This window comes from Macaca nemestrina, chromosome 11 (assembly GCF_043159975.1).
Source record: "Macaca nemestrina isolate mMacNem1 chromosome 11, mMacNem.hap1, whole genome shotgun sequence".
NCBI lineage: Eukaryota > Metazoa > Chordata > Mammalia > Primates > Cercopithecidae > Macaca > Macaca nemestrina.
Window position 1 is genome coordinate 125777433 of NC_092135.1, and position 16870 is coordinate 125794302.

Sequence of the window (16870 nt, forward strand, 5' to 3'; positions counted from 1 at the left end):
CCAGGAGGCACAGGTGGCAGTGAGCCAAGATCACGCCACTGCACTCCAGCCTGGGTGACAAGAGTGAAACTCCATCTAAAGAAACAAATAAACAAATAAAAACATTGTAGTCTTTTATGAGAACATCTAAGTTTTTAAACAACCACCATATGGGTGTAAAAGACCATCAGGCCATAGAGGATTATGCTCAGGTCTTGAAATCTCTTTTTTTCTTTTTTAATTTTAAGTTTTCTTCAGGCTCAGAAGGTATCAGGCCTTGAAATCTAATGGAACGTGCCTTCGTAGGTTTCAAACTTGTTTGGGACCCATGACCCCTTTTGTCTTTCCAATTTCTCCCTTTTGGAATGAAAATGTCTGTCCTATGCCTAGATACTGTATTGTGTAAGCAGATAACTCATTGTCTGACTTCACGGGTTCACAGATGAAGAGGAGTTTGCCCCAGGGTGATTCATACTCTGAGTCCGCCATTGATGATGTAGATGACAACATTTGGGACGTCGAGTTGATGATATTTAGATGAAATTTTGGACTCGGAGTTGATACTGGAATGGTTAAGACTTTTGGAGACATTTGGAAGGGGTGGATATGTTTTGCATGTGGGAAAGACATGAATTTTGGGGCAAAGGGGAAGACTGTTATGAATTGCTTGTGTCCCCCAGAAAGACACGTTGAAGTCCTAACCCCCAGCATCTCAGAATATGACTTTATTTGAAAATAGGGTTGCTGTAGATGTAATTAGTTCGGTTATGGTGAAGTCATGGTGGAGTAGGGTGTGTTCTTAATGCAATGACTTGGTGTCCTTATAAGAAAGGGAAAAGAGACACAGAGACAGACCTGACAGCGAGAAGACAGCCATGTGAAGACCAAGGCAGAGACTGGAATGATGGATCTACATGCCATGGAACACTGAGAATTGCTGAAAGATGCAAGGAAGGGCTCTCCCCGATAGGTTTCAGAGGGTACATGGCCCTGTTGACATCGTGAATTCAGACTTCTAGCCTCCAAAACTGGGAGACAATAAACTTATGTTGTTTTAATCCAACCAGTGTTTATGGTACGTCGTTAAAGCCACCCTAGGAAGCCGACACAGATTCTGGTGCACCTAATTTGAATTTTTAATCATTTGCACAAAATGTGGGATTAATGCCACATTAAAAATATTTCATTTAAATCTACTCTGTTCTGATTTTCCATGTATCAATACTTTCATTATTGTTAAATACAAATAGGACAGATGAATCTGTATTTACATGTGGAGTGAAATTTTCCAGTTTGTTTTTGTTATCTTTAGCTAGGTAATAAATGTTAGTTACATCCCATATGGTGGTTGTTTGAAAACTTAGATGTTCACATAAAAGACTACAATGTTATGTATGTATTTATTTATTTATTTATTTTGAGACAGAGTCTTGCCCTGTCATCCAGGCTGGAGTGCAATGGTGCGATCTCGGCTTACTGCAACCTCTGCCTCCCAGGTTCAAGCGAATCTCCTGCCTCAGCCTCCCAAATAGCTGGGATTACAGGTGTATGCCACCACGCCTGGCTAATTTTTGTATTTTTAGTAGAGGCGGGGTTTCATCATGTTGACCAGGCTGGTCTCGAACTCCTGACCTCCCACCTTGACCTCCCAAGGTGCTGGGATTACAGGCATGAGCTACCATGCCTGACCTACAGTGTTATTTTGTAAAGCTAGATACTATATGAAATGCTGACATGATAAAGGGGTGCTTAACCCTTTTAGATGACCTGTCTTTTTAAGAAAATGGCAATTTTCATATACAAATGTATACATTTTTAAATAGTTTAGTCATTACTCGATTTGTAATTTATTTTATATGGATTTTCCCCTCTGAGATTCAAATGTTTGTAACCATTGCTGTCTTTTTTACAGGTCTCTCTTCTTTATCAAGTTATCATATTTGGGAGCAAGTGTAACATGATAGAAATGAAGATGTCTCGTGCGCGGGAGGCTGATGTTCCAAGGGAACCTTGGGCAGGATCCATGCTTTCAGCTAACACAGGCTTCATCTACCCTAAGTGCTCAGGCAGCATTTGGAGAAGGAAGAGGGATGACTGGAAGGAAGAAAGTTACTTTTTTTTTTTTTTTTTTGCAGCTGTGAGGAGATTTCACTGATCCACACTTTTACTCAGCCTGCCCGGTCATGAACAGAGCATAATTGCTGCACGGCTGGCCAGAACAAACACTTGAGCTGGAAATACCAACCTCTATATATGTTCGACACAGGTTAGTTTTACAGAATTTTCACCTCTACTGCTCAATACAAAACCTGTTTTTCATAACTAGCATTACTTCCATCCGCAGAAATTTTCAAAGAAAAGATGACTCAGTCTATTCTAGAACCTTTTGTTATTCCTGGCAGTGCTACAATGAAATTGGGTCTAGTGGGATTTATTGTTGGGGTGGATGTAACTCCTATTGAATCTGAAAGCACAGCATCAAGTGAAAACTGCTGAACAAATGCTAAGCATAGAAACGCTTCTGTTTATGAACTTTTTGGTTTTCAATAGGCTGCCCTGAGTCTGCTTTTTTGTTCTTAATTGAATACAACGTGGTACAAAAAATTACTACCCCTGGCCGGGCGCAGTGGCTCACGCCTATAATCCCAGCACTTTGGGAGGCCGAGGCGGGCGGATCACAAGGTCAGGACTTCGAGACCAGCCTGGCCAACACAGTGAAACCCTGTCTCTACTAAAAATTACAAAAATTAGCCGGGCATAGTGGCGCACTCCTGTAGTCCCAGCTACTCAGGAGGCTGAGGCAGGAGAATCACTTGAACCCGGGAGACGGAGGTTGTAATGGGCTGAGATCGTGCCACTGCACTTCAGCCTGGGAGACACAGTGAGACTCCGTCTAAAAAATAAAAAGAAAAAAGAAGAAAGAAAAAAAAAATTACCTGTGGGTGCTGGGCAGAGCGATAATTTTGTTTCTCATTTGGAGGGATTAAGGACTGCTTGGCTAAGCCCATCCCCAGTTATTGACTCAGTGGGACTTGTTAGGAGGGTGTGAAACCAAAATTTTTTATTTCTAACAAATTCCCAGGTGTTGCCACTGCTGCTGCTGCTGCTGGTTGTGGACCTCACCTTGAGAACCACTGCGGGCCTCACAGCCGTCTTGGCCAGCTCTCAGGCTGAAAGTTTGAGAGAGATTTCTGCAGTCTTTTTAGCTGTAATTCCCCTGAGGGTTACACTAGAGGGCAGTGTGATTACAGCTACTGCGATGGAGAGCGGATTGACTTCACGCTGAATCCAGACCGAGGTTTTTTATTTTGTTTACGGATGTTTCATGTAGGCATTTATAGGTAGAAAAGGTACTGCTGCTAAAAACAAGTTAAAAGTTTGCTCTCTCTCTCTCCTGTCTTTTTATTTTATTTACTTATTTTTTTGAGATGGAATTTCTCTCTTTTTGCCCAGGCTGGAGTGCAATGGCACGATCTCGGCTCACTGCAGCCTCTGCCTCCTGGGTTCAAGAGATTCTCTTGCCTCAGCCTCCCGAGTAGCTGGGATTACAGGCATGCACCACCACTCTTGGCTAATTTCATATTTTTGGTAGAGATGGGGTTTCACCATGTTGGCCAGGCCGGTCTTGATCTCCTGACCTCGGGTGATCCGCCTGCCTCAACCTCCCTAAGTGCTGGGGTTACAAGCGTGAGCCACCACGTCCAGCCTTTTTATTTTAACATCATATATATTCATTAGCTGGAGAGCTGAGGCTGTTGTGGTGTACAATTTTATTTTCCATTATTCAGAGAACATTAGAGATAAATTTGCTCTTTGAGCTCACTATTTCTAAACGTGTTTTCAGTGACTCCAGTTTTGTTAATATAGAAATAGGGTCTGAGACCAAATAAAGCTGGAAACACTGAGTTAAAGTTACACAGACTCCTTTATTAAAATGTTCTTAGAACCTGTATTCGTACATTGGAAACCACTGGGAGGAGGGTGCGGAAGGCAGGACTGCTGTGGGAGGAATGCCTTTTGGGTACTTTGGATAGGAAACACCTACCTGGTCCTGATTCTTCATCTTTTCCGTAAGGAATTAAAAACTGGAAGAGAAAAATGACTGCTATGTAGTGACAGGACCTTTCTCCGGACTGTAGCCCAAGGTACTTTCCGTAGGACCAAAATATTATTACCCGGAGTTGTGTGTGCAATGACAATCCCCAGGCCAGTCAAATGCACTCCGTCTTCAGGCCTTGGGTCTTCCTATTCCACCTGTTAGAACGCCCTTACTCCAGGCACCTGCAGCCTTGCCGCCTCACTGCACGCAGACTGCTCAAATGCCACCTTACCAAAGATGACCTCCCAGACCACTCTCCAGAATGGGCCTCCTTGGGTCACTCTCTATTTTCGTACCTTGCTTTGTCACCACCTATTATATGCTTAATTATTTTTTGTTTGCTTCTTCTCTCTAAAATAGAGCTAGAGCAGAAGGGGCTTTATCCAACTTAGTGTCTGCTATATTCCTAGTACTTTGTAGGTGCTCAATGAACATATACTGGATGAATTAATATTTTCAAAGTATATAACATAAGATTGGTTATTCTATCAGCCAGAGTTCTCCAGAGAAATGGAACCAGCATGTTGATATGTAAGTATACATAACACATTATACATATATATAATGTTAAATATGTTAAAATGGTAAAAATTGGTATCTTTTATTAAATGGTTCTAACAGTACCCAGATAATCTGAACATTATATACATTTACAGAAAAATTTCCACTTGCACTTCTGGGTTTAAAAGTGCAATATCTGACCAGGCACAGTGGCTCACACCTGTAACCGTAGCACTTTGGGAGGTCAGGGCAGGCAGCTCTTTTGAGCTCGGGAGTTTGAGACCAGCCTGGGCAACATGGTAAAACCTTATCTCTATGAAAAAATACAAAAACTAGCCGGATATTGTGGCGGGCGCCTGTGGTCCTAGCTACAGGACTAGGATTATACCTAGACCTACACTACACCTATGCTGAGGTGGGAGGATCACCTGAGCCTGGGAAGTTGAGGTTGCATCGAGCCATGATTGGGCCGTTGCACTCCAGCCTGGATGACAGAGTGAGACCCTGTCTCAAAAAATAAAATAAAATAAAATAAAATAAAATAAAATAAAATAAAATAAAATAAAATAAAATAAAATAATAAAAGTGCAACATCTGACTTTCTAGTAATTGTTTAAATGTAATGATATTGTATACTCTGGTTTCTCTTCAAATTGTGTACATCTTTTGCCTTTTAAATGTAATGATATTTTATTTTATTTTATTTATTTTATTTTTTTGAGATGGAGTTTCACTCTTGTTGCCCAGACTGGAGTGCCATGGCGCGATCTCGGCTCACTACAACATCTACCTCCCAGGTCAAGTGATTCTCCTGCCTCAGCCTCCCAAGTAGCTGGGATTACAGGCGTGCGCCACTATGCCCAGCTAATTTTGTATTTTTAGTAGAGACGGGATTTCTCCATGTTGGTCAGGCTGGCCTCCAACTCCCAACCTCAGGTGATCCGCCTGCTTCTGCCTCCCGAAGTGCTGGGATTATAGGCGTGAGTCACCATGCCTGGCTGGTATTTTATTTTTATATACTCTGGTTACATTAGAGAATATCCTTCTAGGCTTCAGGGAGTTTGAATTTAAATATTGTTAAGGTAAGGGGTATTTATATTTATCCAAAGGTCTCTCTGAGAAGGAATTCTACACCGGGTTGGACCGTAATTAAGGTAACTGCCTTGGAGAGTACTGGTCATTTTAATTTTCCACTCTCCAAATTTCACCGACATGTTCTCATTGTCATACTGACCTACAGTCATACAGGGAAGGGAATCCAGGCAACATCATCCCAGGCTTCTTCCATAAAGGAAGGAGGAGACCCTAGAAGGTGGTGGTGGTGGTGATGCCAACAGACATGAAGTACAGGACCTTTCAAAGGAGGTTTTGAAGTTCACACACCTTCCATAAGGCCCACCTTCCCCTCCTCCACTGAGGATCACAGGGTTTCATTGTCTGTCCGTCAGCCACAAGGCCCCTCCTCCCCTTCTGACCTCAAGGCAGTGGGAGTGGGGAGTGGAGGTGTGTGTGGTCTTAGATATAAAAAAAAGCCTGAAAAGAAATGTAATGTGCTAAACAACTGATGTGTTAAACACCTGCCTTCTGATATTCTTAAATGGCAGGCAGTCCTGTCTCTAGTGAGAAATAAATGTGTTTTGATAAATGCATTTACACTTACTCTCTGGTCACGATCGGCCAGTCCTCTGGGTAATGTCACTTTGAAGGAAGGTTGGATGCTTATCAGGAGAGAGTGAGTGGCCTTGGGTGGAATCCAGCGCTCAGTGGGGGACAGCTTCAGGGGGATGACCTTTCAGATCACACCACACTGGCTGTCACCCCACTCTGCCCTGCACAAGGTGGACCCAGGTGAAGATAGCCCTTTTTGGCGACCCATTAGATGAATTCTTGTCTTCCTTAAAGTAAAGTTATTACTGTTCCAATTTATATCAACTGAACTCTTGCTTACGTGGAGTAGGTGGCAATGACAGTCAGAAACTGAATTATACCCATAAAGAGCAATGCTGACAAGGAGAAAAATCTGTCAGTGGTTGAACTGACACCGGCTGCTTCCCATCTACTTTGACTTCACAGAACATGGGGAGATGCTCTTTTTTGTGGGATACTTCTGAGGTTTGCTAGGTTTTTCCCGTGCAAATAAATGATGAAATAGCTCTCTGTGGAGTCTCTTAGGAGCCTTGCTGGGGTCAGTCATTTTCTGTGCTCCGGAAAGCTCACCCTCTTTTTCCTTCCGTTATATTTCTGTCTCATCTGACCACATGCTGTTGCACAACTCCAAGGCTGAACTTGGAACTGAGCTTCCAGTCTTTTCTTCCTCATGCTTTTCGGAGACCTGGAGATGCTGAAATTCCTCTGCCTTTTCTTGTCTCTTTGCCTACTCCAGCACTTCTGTTTTCTGAATTTGGTGGGAGAAAGTCAGAAGAAATAAATCTCATAGAATAAACAGAATAACAGTCTCCTTAGAGAGAGGAGGTGATGAAGAAGAAAAAATACAGACATGGCAGTAGGTGGTCTTAAATGAGAAGGAAGGTGGAAGCCAGTCCCCACAACTAACCAACTAACAAGGAGAGTAATAATGCTGCCTTTTCAGGATTTTTTTTTTTTTTTTTTTTGAGACAGGGTCTTGCTCTGTTGCACAGGCTGGCGTGCAGTGGTGCATTCACAGCTCGGCTCACTGCAGCCTGGATTTCCTCAAGCTCAAGCAATCATCCCACCTCAGCCTCCCAAGTAGCTAGGACTACAGGCACACGCCACCATGGCTGGCTACTTTTTGTATTTTTTGTAATAGAGACAGGGTTTCATCATGTTTCCCAGGCTGGTGTTGAACTCCTGGGCTCAGGCAACCCACCTGCCTCAGCCTCCCAAAGTACTGGGATTGCAGGTGTGAGCCACTGCACCCGGTCTCTTTTTCAGGTTCTTGAGCTCAAATGTCAGCATCATCATTTTCTAGCTATGATCTTGAGAACTTAGATGTGGTCATTGATATTGTCCTTGCTTCTCATTGCTGCCTCCAGACAATTATTCCCAACTCCTTGGGAGAAAATGAAAATGTCAATCTATTTGAAACTCAATCAGCTAGAACTCTGTCTCCTCGGCGCTGACATCGGCTGACTCCCTGGTCCACCTTCCTCAGTCATCAAACTCTTTGGCATCCATTCTCCATCCTAGGTCCTGCCATTATCTTGCAGTTTTTCAGTATCCACATGTGATACATCTTGTCTTTTCTGTTCCTCAGTCCCCTCATTTCCAGACTCCCTTTCCACTCTACCTCAGCTCCTCATTCTTGTGGCCACATCCTGTCCTCCCTCCAGTGTAAGGAACTGTGTCACCTGGCTCTGTCTACAGGGATCTCGCCTTCTTGCTTACTCGATCATCTACTTCCACCAGACCAGTCTTCAGTGTTATCGGGACATCCTTGTTCTCCTCCCAACCTCTCTGCCTGTCCTTTTGTCACTTCCCTTATTTCGTCTACAGCAATCACACCAATGCCCAAAGCTCCATGGCCTCCCTGTGTTTCAGTCACATTTATGTGGGAAAAAAACCAATTCCAGGAAAAATCTTTGATCTGCTTGCTAGAGAAAGTCACAAAACAAAGCAAAAATAATTCCATTATAAGCTCACAACTCCCAACCTCAGGTGGGATTTAACCAGGCAGTCCTGCGAGGTTTCTCTAGTTGGCTAGTTTCTTTTCTTTTCTTTCTTTTCTTTTTTTTGAGACTGTTACCCAGGCTGGAGTGCAGTGGTGAGATCTCGGCTCACTGCAACCTCCGCCTCCCAGGTTCAAGTGATTCTCCTGCCTCAGCCTCCCAAGTAGCTGGGACTACAGGTGTGTGCCAGCACACCCGGGTAATTTTTTGTATTTTTAGTAGAGATGGGGTTTCACCGTGTTAGCCAGGATGGTCTTGATCTCCTGACCTCGTGATCCACCCGCCTCGGCCTCCCAAAGTGCTGGGATTACAGGCATGAGCCACCGCGCCCGGCTGGCTAGTTCTTACTGTCTATCTTGGCCATTTTACACTGTGTCTGTATTTCTCAGTCCTCAAATTCCCCTACTCTGCCTTCATTCCCGGAGACCATAACCTACTTTATCGAGAAAAAGGAAGCCACCAAATGCCATCTCCCTCAAGCTCTCAGGAACATGCAAACTACTCTCCATCTGCCTCCGCTCACCACGTCACTGCTCTGTGACACGAGGCAGCTGTCCCTTCTCACTAAGGCCAGTCCCTTCATCGGGACCTGGCATTCCCGCTCCTTCCCCCTCTGAGCACATTTGCACTACATTTATTTTTTTTGTTTTGTTTACAAAAATAAATATTTCACTTCTTTTACTTAAATGGACCCTTCTTGTTTAAAAATTTATTCATCATCTTCCAGTTTAGAAAATCCTCTCTTGACCCAGCAACGCTCTTCAATGACAGTCTGACCTCTCTTCCCTTCATCAAAGTCAAACCTCCTGAGCACGTTTTCTACATCGACTGTCTCTGTTTGCTCTCCTCCTTCTCATTTTAAAACTCACCTGAAGGTGTCCTGTCTCCTAAATAGAAGCATCTCTTGCTGAGGTCCAAAATAACTTCCATGTTTGCAACTGCAGGGAAAACATTCCAGCAGCCTGCTGCTTGATTTCTCATTTTCATTGGCCACTACTGATCACTTCTTCCTGCTTCAAACATTCTCTTCCCTGGGCAGCCAAACCCTTTCTGTTTTCCTGCTTTTTCCCCCATCCTCTCCTTAGACCACCGTGCATGCTCATTCTTCTCTAAATAATTGTATTTCTTCAAAAGTCTATCCTTGAGCTGTGCACAGTGGCTCACACCTGTAATCTCAGCACTTTGGGAGGCCAAGGTGGGTGGATCACCTGAGGTCAGGAGTTCGAGACCAGCCTGGCCAACATGGTGAAACTCCATCTCCACTAAAAATACAAAAATTAGCTGGGTGTGGTGGTGGGCACCTGCAGTCCCAGCTACTTGGGAGGCTGAGGCAGGAGAATCTCTTGCACCCAGGAGGCAGAAGTTGCAGTGTGCTGAGATCGCACCACTGGACTCTAGCTTGGGTGACACAGTGAGACTCCATCTCAAAAAAAAAAAAAAAAAAAATCCTTGGTTCTCTCCTCTTTTTTTCACTTTATACCTTCTTTCTAGGTGGTTTTAATCACTGTTCTGGCTTCACTTACCATCTATATGATACTCTTTTTTGTTGTTTTTTTTTTTGAGATGGAGTCTCACTCTGTCACCCAGGCTGGAATGCAGTGGCACAATATCTGCTCACTGCAACTTCCACCTCCCGGGTTCAAGTGATTGTCCTGCCTCAGCCTCCTGAGTAACTGGGACTACGGGCACGTGCCACCACACCTAGATAATTTTCATATTTTTAGTAGAGTTGGGGTTTCACCATGTTGGCCAGGCTGGTCTCGAACTCCTGGACTCTAGTGATCTGCCCATCTCGGCCTCCCAAAGTGCTGGGATTACAGGAGTGAGACACTGTACCTGGCCTTTTGCTAGGTATTCTTTTAGATACTCTTTTAATCTTCACAACAATTCTGGGGAGTAGGACCACCCGTTTTATAGCCCAGAAAATTGAGGGAAAAAGATGTTAAGTAAGTTTCTCGAGGTCAGGCAGGGAAAGTCATGTATGGTGCAGGGATTTGAAGCTGGAAAGGCTGACAGGAGAGTCTGAACCACTAGTCCATACCTCTTAAATAAGTGGCACAGACGAAACACATCCACCTGTAGCTCCAACAAAATACCGTGTCAAACCGTCCCATTCCCTCTTCAGTCAGTGAGGAGATCAGAAGGCTGGTAAATTAAACAAACTATCCTTTCTGATTACTGCTTGTTTTTATTCCTTTCCAGGTCCATTTTTCTTGTCTTTTGCATGTGTGTGTGAAAAGATTTTAAGCTTCTGATGTGATTTCTGTAATAGTTACACAACGATTCATGCTTTCTGTTTCTTCCTGTCAATTTCATTAAGTTATTTTTTAAATTATTTGTAGAGTTGGGATCTCACTATGTCTCTCAGGCTGGTCTCAAACCTTAGTTTCAAGTGATCCTCCTGCCTCAGCCTCCCGAAGTGCTGGGATTACAGGCGTGAGCCAATGGCCAGGCAAGTTTAACTGTTAAAGTCTGAAGTTAGTCAGTGTGCTTATTCTCCTCCCAAATAATTCAAAGATCTTAGTATGCTTCATCTCAGGCGATGAAGATGAAATGCAGTGGTTGTGCTGTATTTTAGTGCTATTTTTTCTTTACCCCATGGATGAGAAATTACTGTTGTTTTGTGGTTATTTGGCTTTCTAGATCACCGGGTTTACTAGTTACTTTGTTCAATACCATCCTTCTGAAGGTCTCAGACCTTTCCTCTGGAATCATTTCTTTCTTCCTGAAGTACATCTTTTGATGGAAATTCCTTCAGAGAAGGTCTGTTAGTGGTAAATGCTCCATTTTTGTTTGTCTGAACACATTTTCATTTCCCCAAAAACTTTGAAAGAGACTTTCTTTTGGATACAATTCTAGGTTGATATTTCTATCCCACTGTCTTCTGACTTCCACTGGGCTGAGACATCTACTTTTGGTTTAATGCTCATTCCTTTGTAGGTAGTCTTCCTTTTCCTTCTGGCTAGTTGTAGATTTTTCTTATTGTTATTGTTGTTCTTTAGTTTTACCAGAAGGTGTGTGGTTTGAATTTCCTTGATTTTTATGCAACTTGATTTTTTTGAGACACTTGAATTTGAACATTGGTATCTTACATCACTTCGAAAAATTACTGACCATTATCTTTGAATATTACATCTTCTCCATTGCATTATCTTCTTCTGTAGTTTCAGTTAGACATTGGTTAACGTTCCTCCACAGAAGCGCTGTTGCACATTTCAATGGGAAAATTCTTTATTGTTGAGACTATTTCTTGCATTACAGGATATTTTATATTCCTGGTTCCCAGATACTAAATGTCATTCAGATGAAAGTGACTTCATACTTTTCCAAATGCCCCCAAGATAAGGAGCAACACCTCTGCTTGAGAACCACTCTGAGAAATCTTCCCTTTTTCAACTATGTTTTTTTACCTTTCATATTTTTAAAACTCTTTGCCTCTCTGTGCTGAATTCTGAGTAACTTATTAAGCTGTTTTCCATCACCAAATTTCTGTTCAGCTGTGTCTAATAATCTGTTTAACCTGGCCATTGAGTTTTTACCTTCAATTGTTTCGTTTTTTATTTCTTCAAATTAGGGAAATTTGGTCCCTTTGCAGATTTGTTTGGTCACCATTGATAGTCTTGTGTTCCTTTGCCATATTTACATTATCTTCTTTTATTTCTTTGAACTCAATATGTCATTGACTATATAAGAAACTTCGTAGGCCGGGCGCAGTGGCGCACGCCTATAATCCTAGCACTTTGGGAGGCCGAGGCGAGCGGATCACAAGGTCAGGAGTTTAAGACCAGCCTGGTCAACATGGTGAAACCCCCATCTCTATTAAAATACAAAAAAAAAATTAGCCGGGCGTGGTGGTGTGTGCCTGTAATCCCAGCTACTCAGGAGGCTGAGGCAGGAGAATCACTTGAACCTGGGAGTCGGAGATTGCAGGGAGGTGAGATCACACCATTGCACTCCAGCCTGGGCAATAGAAAAAAAAAAAAAAGAAAGAAAAAGAAACTTCACTCTTCTGTGTCACTAAGAAAGATACCAGGATCTCTTTTTAACAGACAAGCGTTCCTATAGTCTCCTGCTGTAGAGTAATATTTTTTTCTTTTCATTCAATACCTTGAGGGCACAGACAAAGTCTTGTCCATCTTCAGAAACTGATTAAAGATCTAGCACTTTTTCTTGAGATTTCCCTATAATCTGAATCAAGGCTTATGCTTTAGGAGAATCCAGGGAGACAGCGTATTAGCTTGCACTGCTGTAACAAAATACAACAGATTGGGTGGCTTAAACACACACACAAAAATTGATTTTCTTAAAGTTCTGGAAACTGGAGTCTGAGATCAAGATGCCATCAGGATTCGGTTCTGGTGAGACTTCTCTTCCAGTCTTATAGACAGCTGCCTTCTTACTGTGTCTTCAGCTTATCCTTTCTCTGTCAGATAGAAAGAGCTCTGGAATCTTCTCCTCTGTTCATAGGAACACCAGTCCTATAGGACTAGGACACCACCCTTATGACCTTATTTAACCTTAATTATGTCCTTAAGGGCCCTGTCTCCAAACACAATCACATTGGGAGTTGGGGCGTTCACATACGAGTTTTGGAAGGACACAATTCAGTCCATAACGGATGGTAACTGTAACAGAATTCAAAATTCAAAGGAAAATCTAGTTGGTACACCACAAAATGTATTTCAATTACATAAGTCTTTTCTGTAATTTCTAGAGTTCTATTTTATCCATCCATGGAACCATCTTTTTCTTTGCAAGTTAATACGTCAGGTATGCATTATATAATGTGTAATGAATGATGTTTCCATGTTACTCACAGTCAGAAGGACATGTACTTTCAACTGTGTGTCTAAAGGTGGTGATAATTTGCTTTGAGTAATACGCATTTCCCTATCCAGTCAATCTGCCAAACAATGGTACAGAAGACAACAGGGATATTTAGGTACAATCTGTGGATATGATAATGGAATATAGCTAAGTGGTCCACAGAGCAGTAGAATTTCTTCTCTGGCCCCAGTCAAGACCTTGTGGTCCTTCCTTGAGAACACAGTCTCCATCTGGTTCTCTCCGGTGCTGCCAATAGCCTGGAAGATGGGCTGCATTCCCCATTGATCCTAGTGCTGCCTGGCTGCCCAGAGGCCCTTGGTTCCTTGATCATTTCACTCCTGCCATGGTGACATCCTGGCACCTCATCTGCCAGCTTCCTCGGCTGTCCTCTCTGTTCCGTTGTGCAAGGAGATGTTCTGGGTCTCTTCCGTTCCACATGGGATCTGAGGGAGGCTTGGGGGTCACTCTCTGAAGTTGAGCAGACCATCCCACGAAGAGGAGAAGATACACATCAACATATTTCTTCTACCTCTATTTTTCTTTCTCTTCTTGTCCCCATATCCTACTGAGTCAGAAGGCATTCATATCCCCCTTCCTTGTATATCACACCTTCTGAGTTTTTTTCTGTTTTAATCTTTGAAGGCTGGTTCTTAATATGTAAACAGGAGCTTTAAAATTTTAGAAAAATTTCTTCTAAACTGTAACTCTTTTTTAAAGCCAAATGTTTCCAGAGTGGATATAGATGAGAAAGAACTCTAGATTCCTTTATTCATTTCCTTTACACATACTGGGATAAATAGTGACAAGGAAGTAGCTATTTGTCATGTGCCCTGGGTCACTCCACCAGCATCCTCCTCAGGATGGTACATAAGGGCCTCCCCCAGCAGAAGGAGGCATCAGACTTCCTCACCTCTCCTGAGTCCTCCTTCCTCACTTTACTCGAGTCCTCGCTACTGACACCATGGGTTGCTGTGGTTGTGGAAGTTGTGGTGGCTGTAGTGGCTGTGGTGGTGGCTGCGGTGGCTGCAGTGGTGGCTGCGGTGGCTGTGGCGGTGGCTGTGGCGGTGGCTGTGGCAGCTGCACCACCTGCAGGTGCTACCGGGTGGGCTGCTGCTCCAGCTGCTGCCCCTGCTGCCGCGGCTGCTGTGGGGGCTGCTGTAGCACGCCCGTGATCTGCTGCTGCCGCCGCACCTGCAGCTCGTGTGGCTGCGGCTGTGGGAAGGGCTGTTGCCAGCAGAAGGGCTGCTGCCAGAAGCAATGCTGCTGCTAGGCGGCTGGCCTGGCTCTGCTTCTAGACTGAGATGCTGGGTCCTGCTTTCTCCAGGTAATGAGACTTTCCCCCATGCCCCTGCCTGCTTCTCTCCCAGACCTCCCTATCTGGTATCACCTGGGTGTCCAGGGACTTGCTCCTTTGGATTCTATAACCCCCTCTTTGAATGTAGTGGTTTAAAATCTTTTTATTAAAAAACAAATCCAAATAGGAAATGGCCATTACCAAAATACAACCCCAGACTCATCCTTACAGATCAGTCTGCCTTGCTGAACCCAGCCAAGAGGGTCATGATCCCAAGTGTTCTGTTTCCTGGGTATTCAGGTGGTCTCCAACTTCGTGTTTCTACTTCTCTACACCTGTATGGGCACTGTTTCCCACCTTTTCTATGAGTTCTGTTTCCAGTCACCACATAGCTACTGCTTATTTCCCTAATAAAACAATGTCAACAACCCCGAGTGCTTCTGTGTTTATTCTGCCATATCAACAGGGGGAACATAAGATGTTTCTATCTTGCTGGGTGTGGTGGCTCACACCTGTAATCCCAGCACTTTGGGAGGCCGAGGCGGGTGGATCACTTGAGGTCAGGAGTTCAAGATCAGCCTGGCCAACGTAGTGAAACTCCATCTCTACTACAAATATAAAAATTAGCCAGATGTGATAGTGCGTGCCTGTATTTCCAGCTAATTGGGAGGCGGAGGCAGGAGAATTGATTGAACCCGGGAGGCAGAAGTTGCAGTGAGCCGAGATAGCACCACTGCACTACAGCCTGAGCAAAAAGAGTGAGACTCTGTCTCGAAAAAATAAATAAATAAAAAATAAATAAATAAAAAGAGATTTCTATCTCCTTGAACAAATTGAGTGACAGAGGCACCATGACCAGACCGCAGTGCCACCACCAGGCCTCTGGGGACCTGGCCTCCCTGCCACCTGCCCTTTCTCCATCTCTTGAGATTGGCACTTCCCTCAGGTATTTCCACACCTGCTGCCACGTACCCCTGTTCTTCTAAAGACCCCAAGAACCAGCTTACTTGTCAAAAAGTAACCATGCACCTCTCCAGATGCAGCTTCCTCAAAACAAATCTAAATACTTCACGTAAGTCCACATCAAACTGTAAACAAAAGGCAGGCCTAAACAAGCTAGAAAAATGGCCTGTCGTTTTTTCTAAGGATAGTTATTCTCTTGCCTTTTCTATTCCCTTATTTCTGTTCTTTGTCTGTAAACTCTTGTGTTTGTGATTGTTGTCCCCGAGTTGTTCTGTGTACAAACTAAAGTCCTTAAAATGTTTCTCCATGGGGTATTCCTATGAGCCACAAAACTGCTATCTCTTATAAAGCAAACCTACATTCTCATATTTTTTTACCTTATTTTTTATTTCTATCTATATTTTTCTTTTCTTTTCTTTATTTATTTTTGAGACTGAGTCTCACTCCGTCACCCAGGCTGGAGTGCAGTGTCGTGATCACGGCTCACTGCAGGCTTGAACTTGTGGGCTAAAGTCATCCTCCCTCCTCAACCTCCCAAATAGCTGGGACTACAGGTGCATGCCACCAGGCTCAGCTAATTTCTTCTGATTTTTTGCGGACACAGGCCTTACTATGTTGCCGAGGCTGGTCTTGAACTCCTGGGCTCAAGTGATCCTCCTGCCTCAGCCTCCCAAAGTGCTGTGATTGCAAGCTTGAGCCACAGTGCCCAGTATCTTCTAACTTTATTAAAAGTGAAAGAACTGCAAATGCCTAAAAACTTGTAGTCAATAGAACAAAGAATATTTTTAGTGCTTTTTCAAAGGCATGTTTCCCTCTACTAGTGTATTCCAAAGAGGAAAGGAACTACAATCAGTTTATTTAGTAAATTAAGCCAAGATGCGATACGAGGCATCTTTCACTGGGAGTGACCAAGGTTGACTACTCAATCTTTTACTTACATTGACTTTGAATACCAAGTGAGTTGACCAAAGCATTTGTGACTGTTATTATATTAACAACAAAGCAACCTTTGTTATGTTGTATAGTTGGTTAACAAATATGAACACAGAAACCAAGAGCACCTACATGACCTCTAAGGGCAAATAATTAATATGAGTGACATGTTCAGTGTCACTGTTAAGAATTGTGAGCCCCATTAGCCAATTTTTCTAGGACCCTATGCTTTACTAGCATAAATATACACGGAAACTTTGGAGTCAATACCTCCTTATTTAAACTAGTGGCTGTAGGCCGGGTACTGTGGCTTATACCTGTAATCCTAGCACTTTGGGAGGCCGAGGCAGGTGAATCATCTGAGGTCAGGAGTTCAAGACCATCCTGGGCAACATGGTGAGACCCAGTCTCCACTAAAATACAAATATTAGCCAGGTGTGGTGGTGTGCACCTGTAATCCCAGCTACTTGGGAGGCTGAGGCACAAGAAGCGCTTGAAACCAGGAAACTGAGGTTGCAGTGAGCCAAGATCACGGCACTGCACTCCAGGCTGGGTGATAGAGTGAGACTCTATCTCAAAAAAATAAATAAAATAAAATAAAATAAAATAAAGTAAAATAAAATAAAA

At 43.4% G+C, this 16870-nt stretch overlaps 1 protein-coding gene across 1 annotated transcript; it reads left to right on the forward strand.

Moving 5' to 3' along the window:
* Nucleotides 1–14014: 14014 nt before the first annotated feature.
* Nucleotides 14015–14686, forward strand: LOC139357014 (small cysteine and glycine repeat-containing protein 7-like). The gene has a single exon (XM_071072482.1). The coding sequence runs from the start codon at nt 14015–14017 to the stop codon at nt 14321–14323; it is 309 nt and encodes a 102-aa protein (XP_070928583.1). The 3' UTR covers nt 14324–14686.
* The last annotated feature ends 2184 nt before the right edge of the window (nt 14687–16870 follow it).

What these genes read in the sequence shown, in the direction of transcription:
- LOC139357014 (XM_071072482.1), top strand. Translation starts at nt 14,015, where the DNA reads ATGGGTTGCTGTGGTTGTGGAAGTTGTGGTGGCTGTAGTGGCTGTGGT.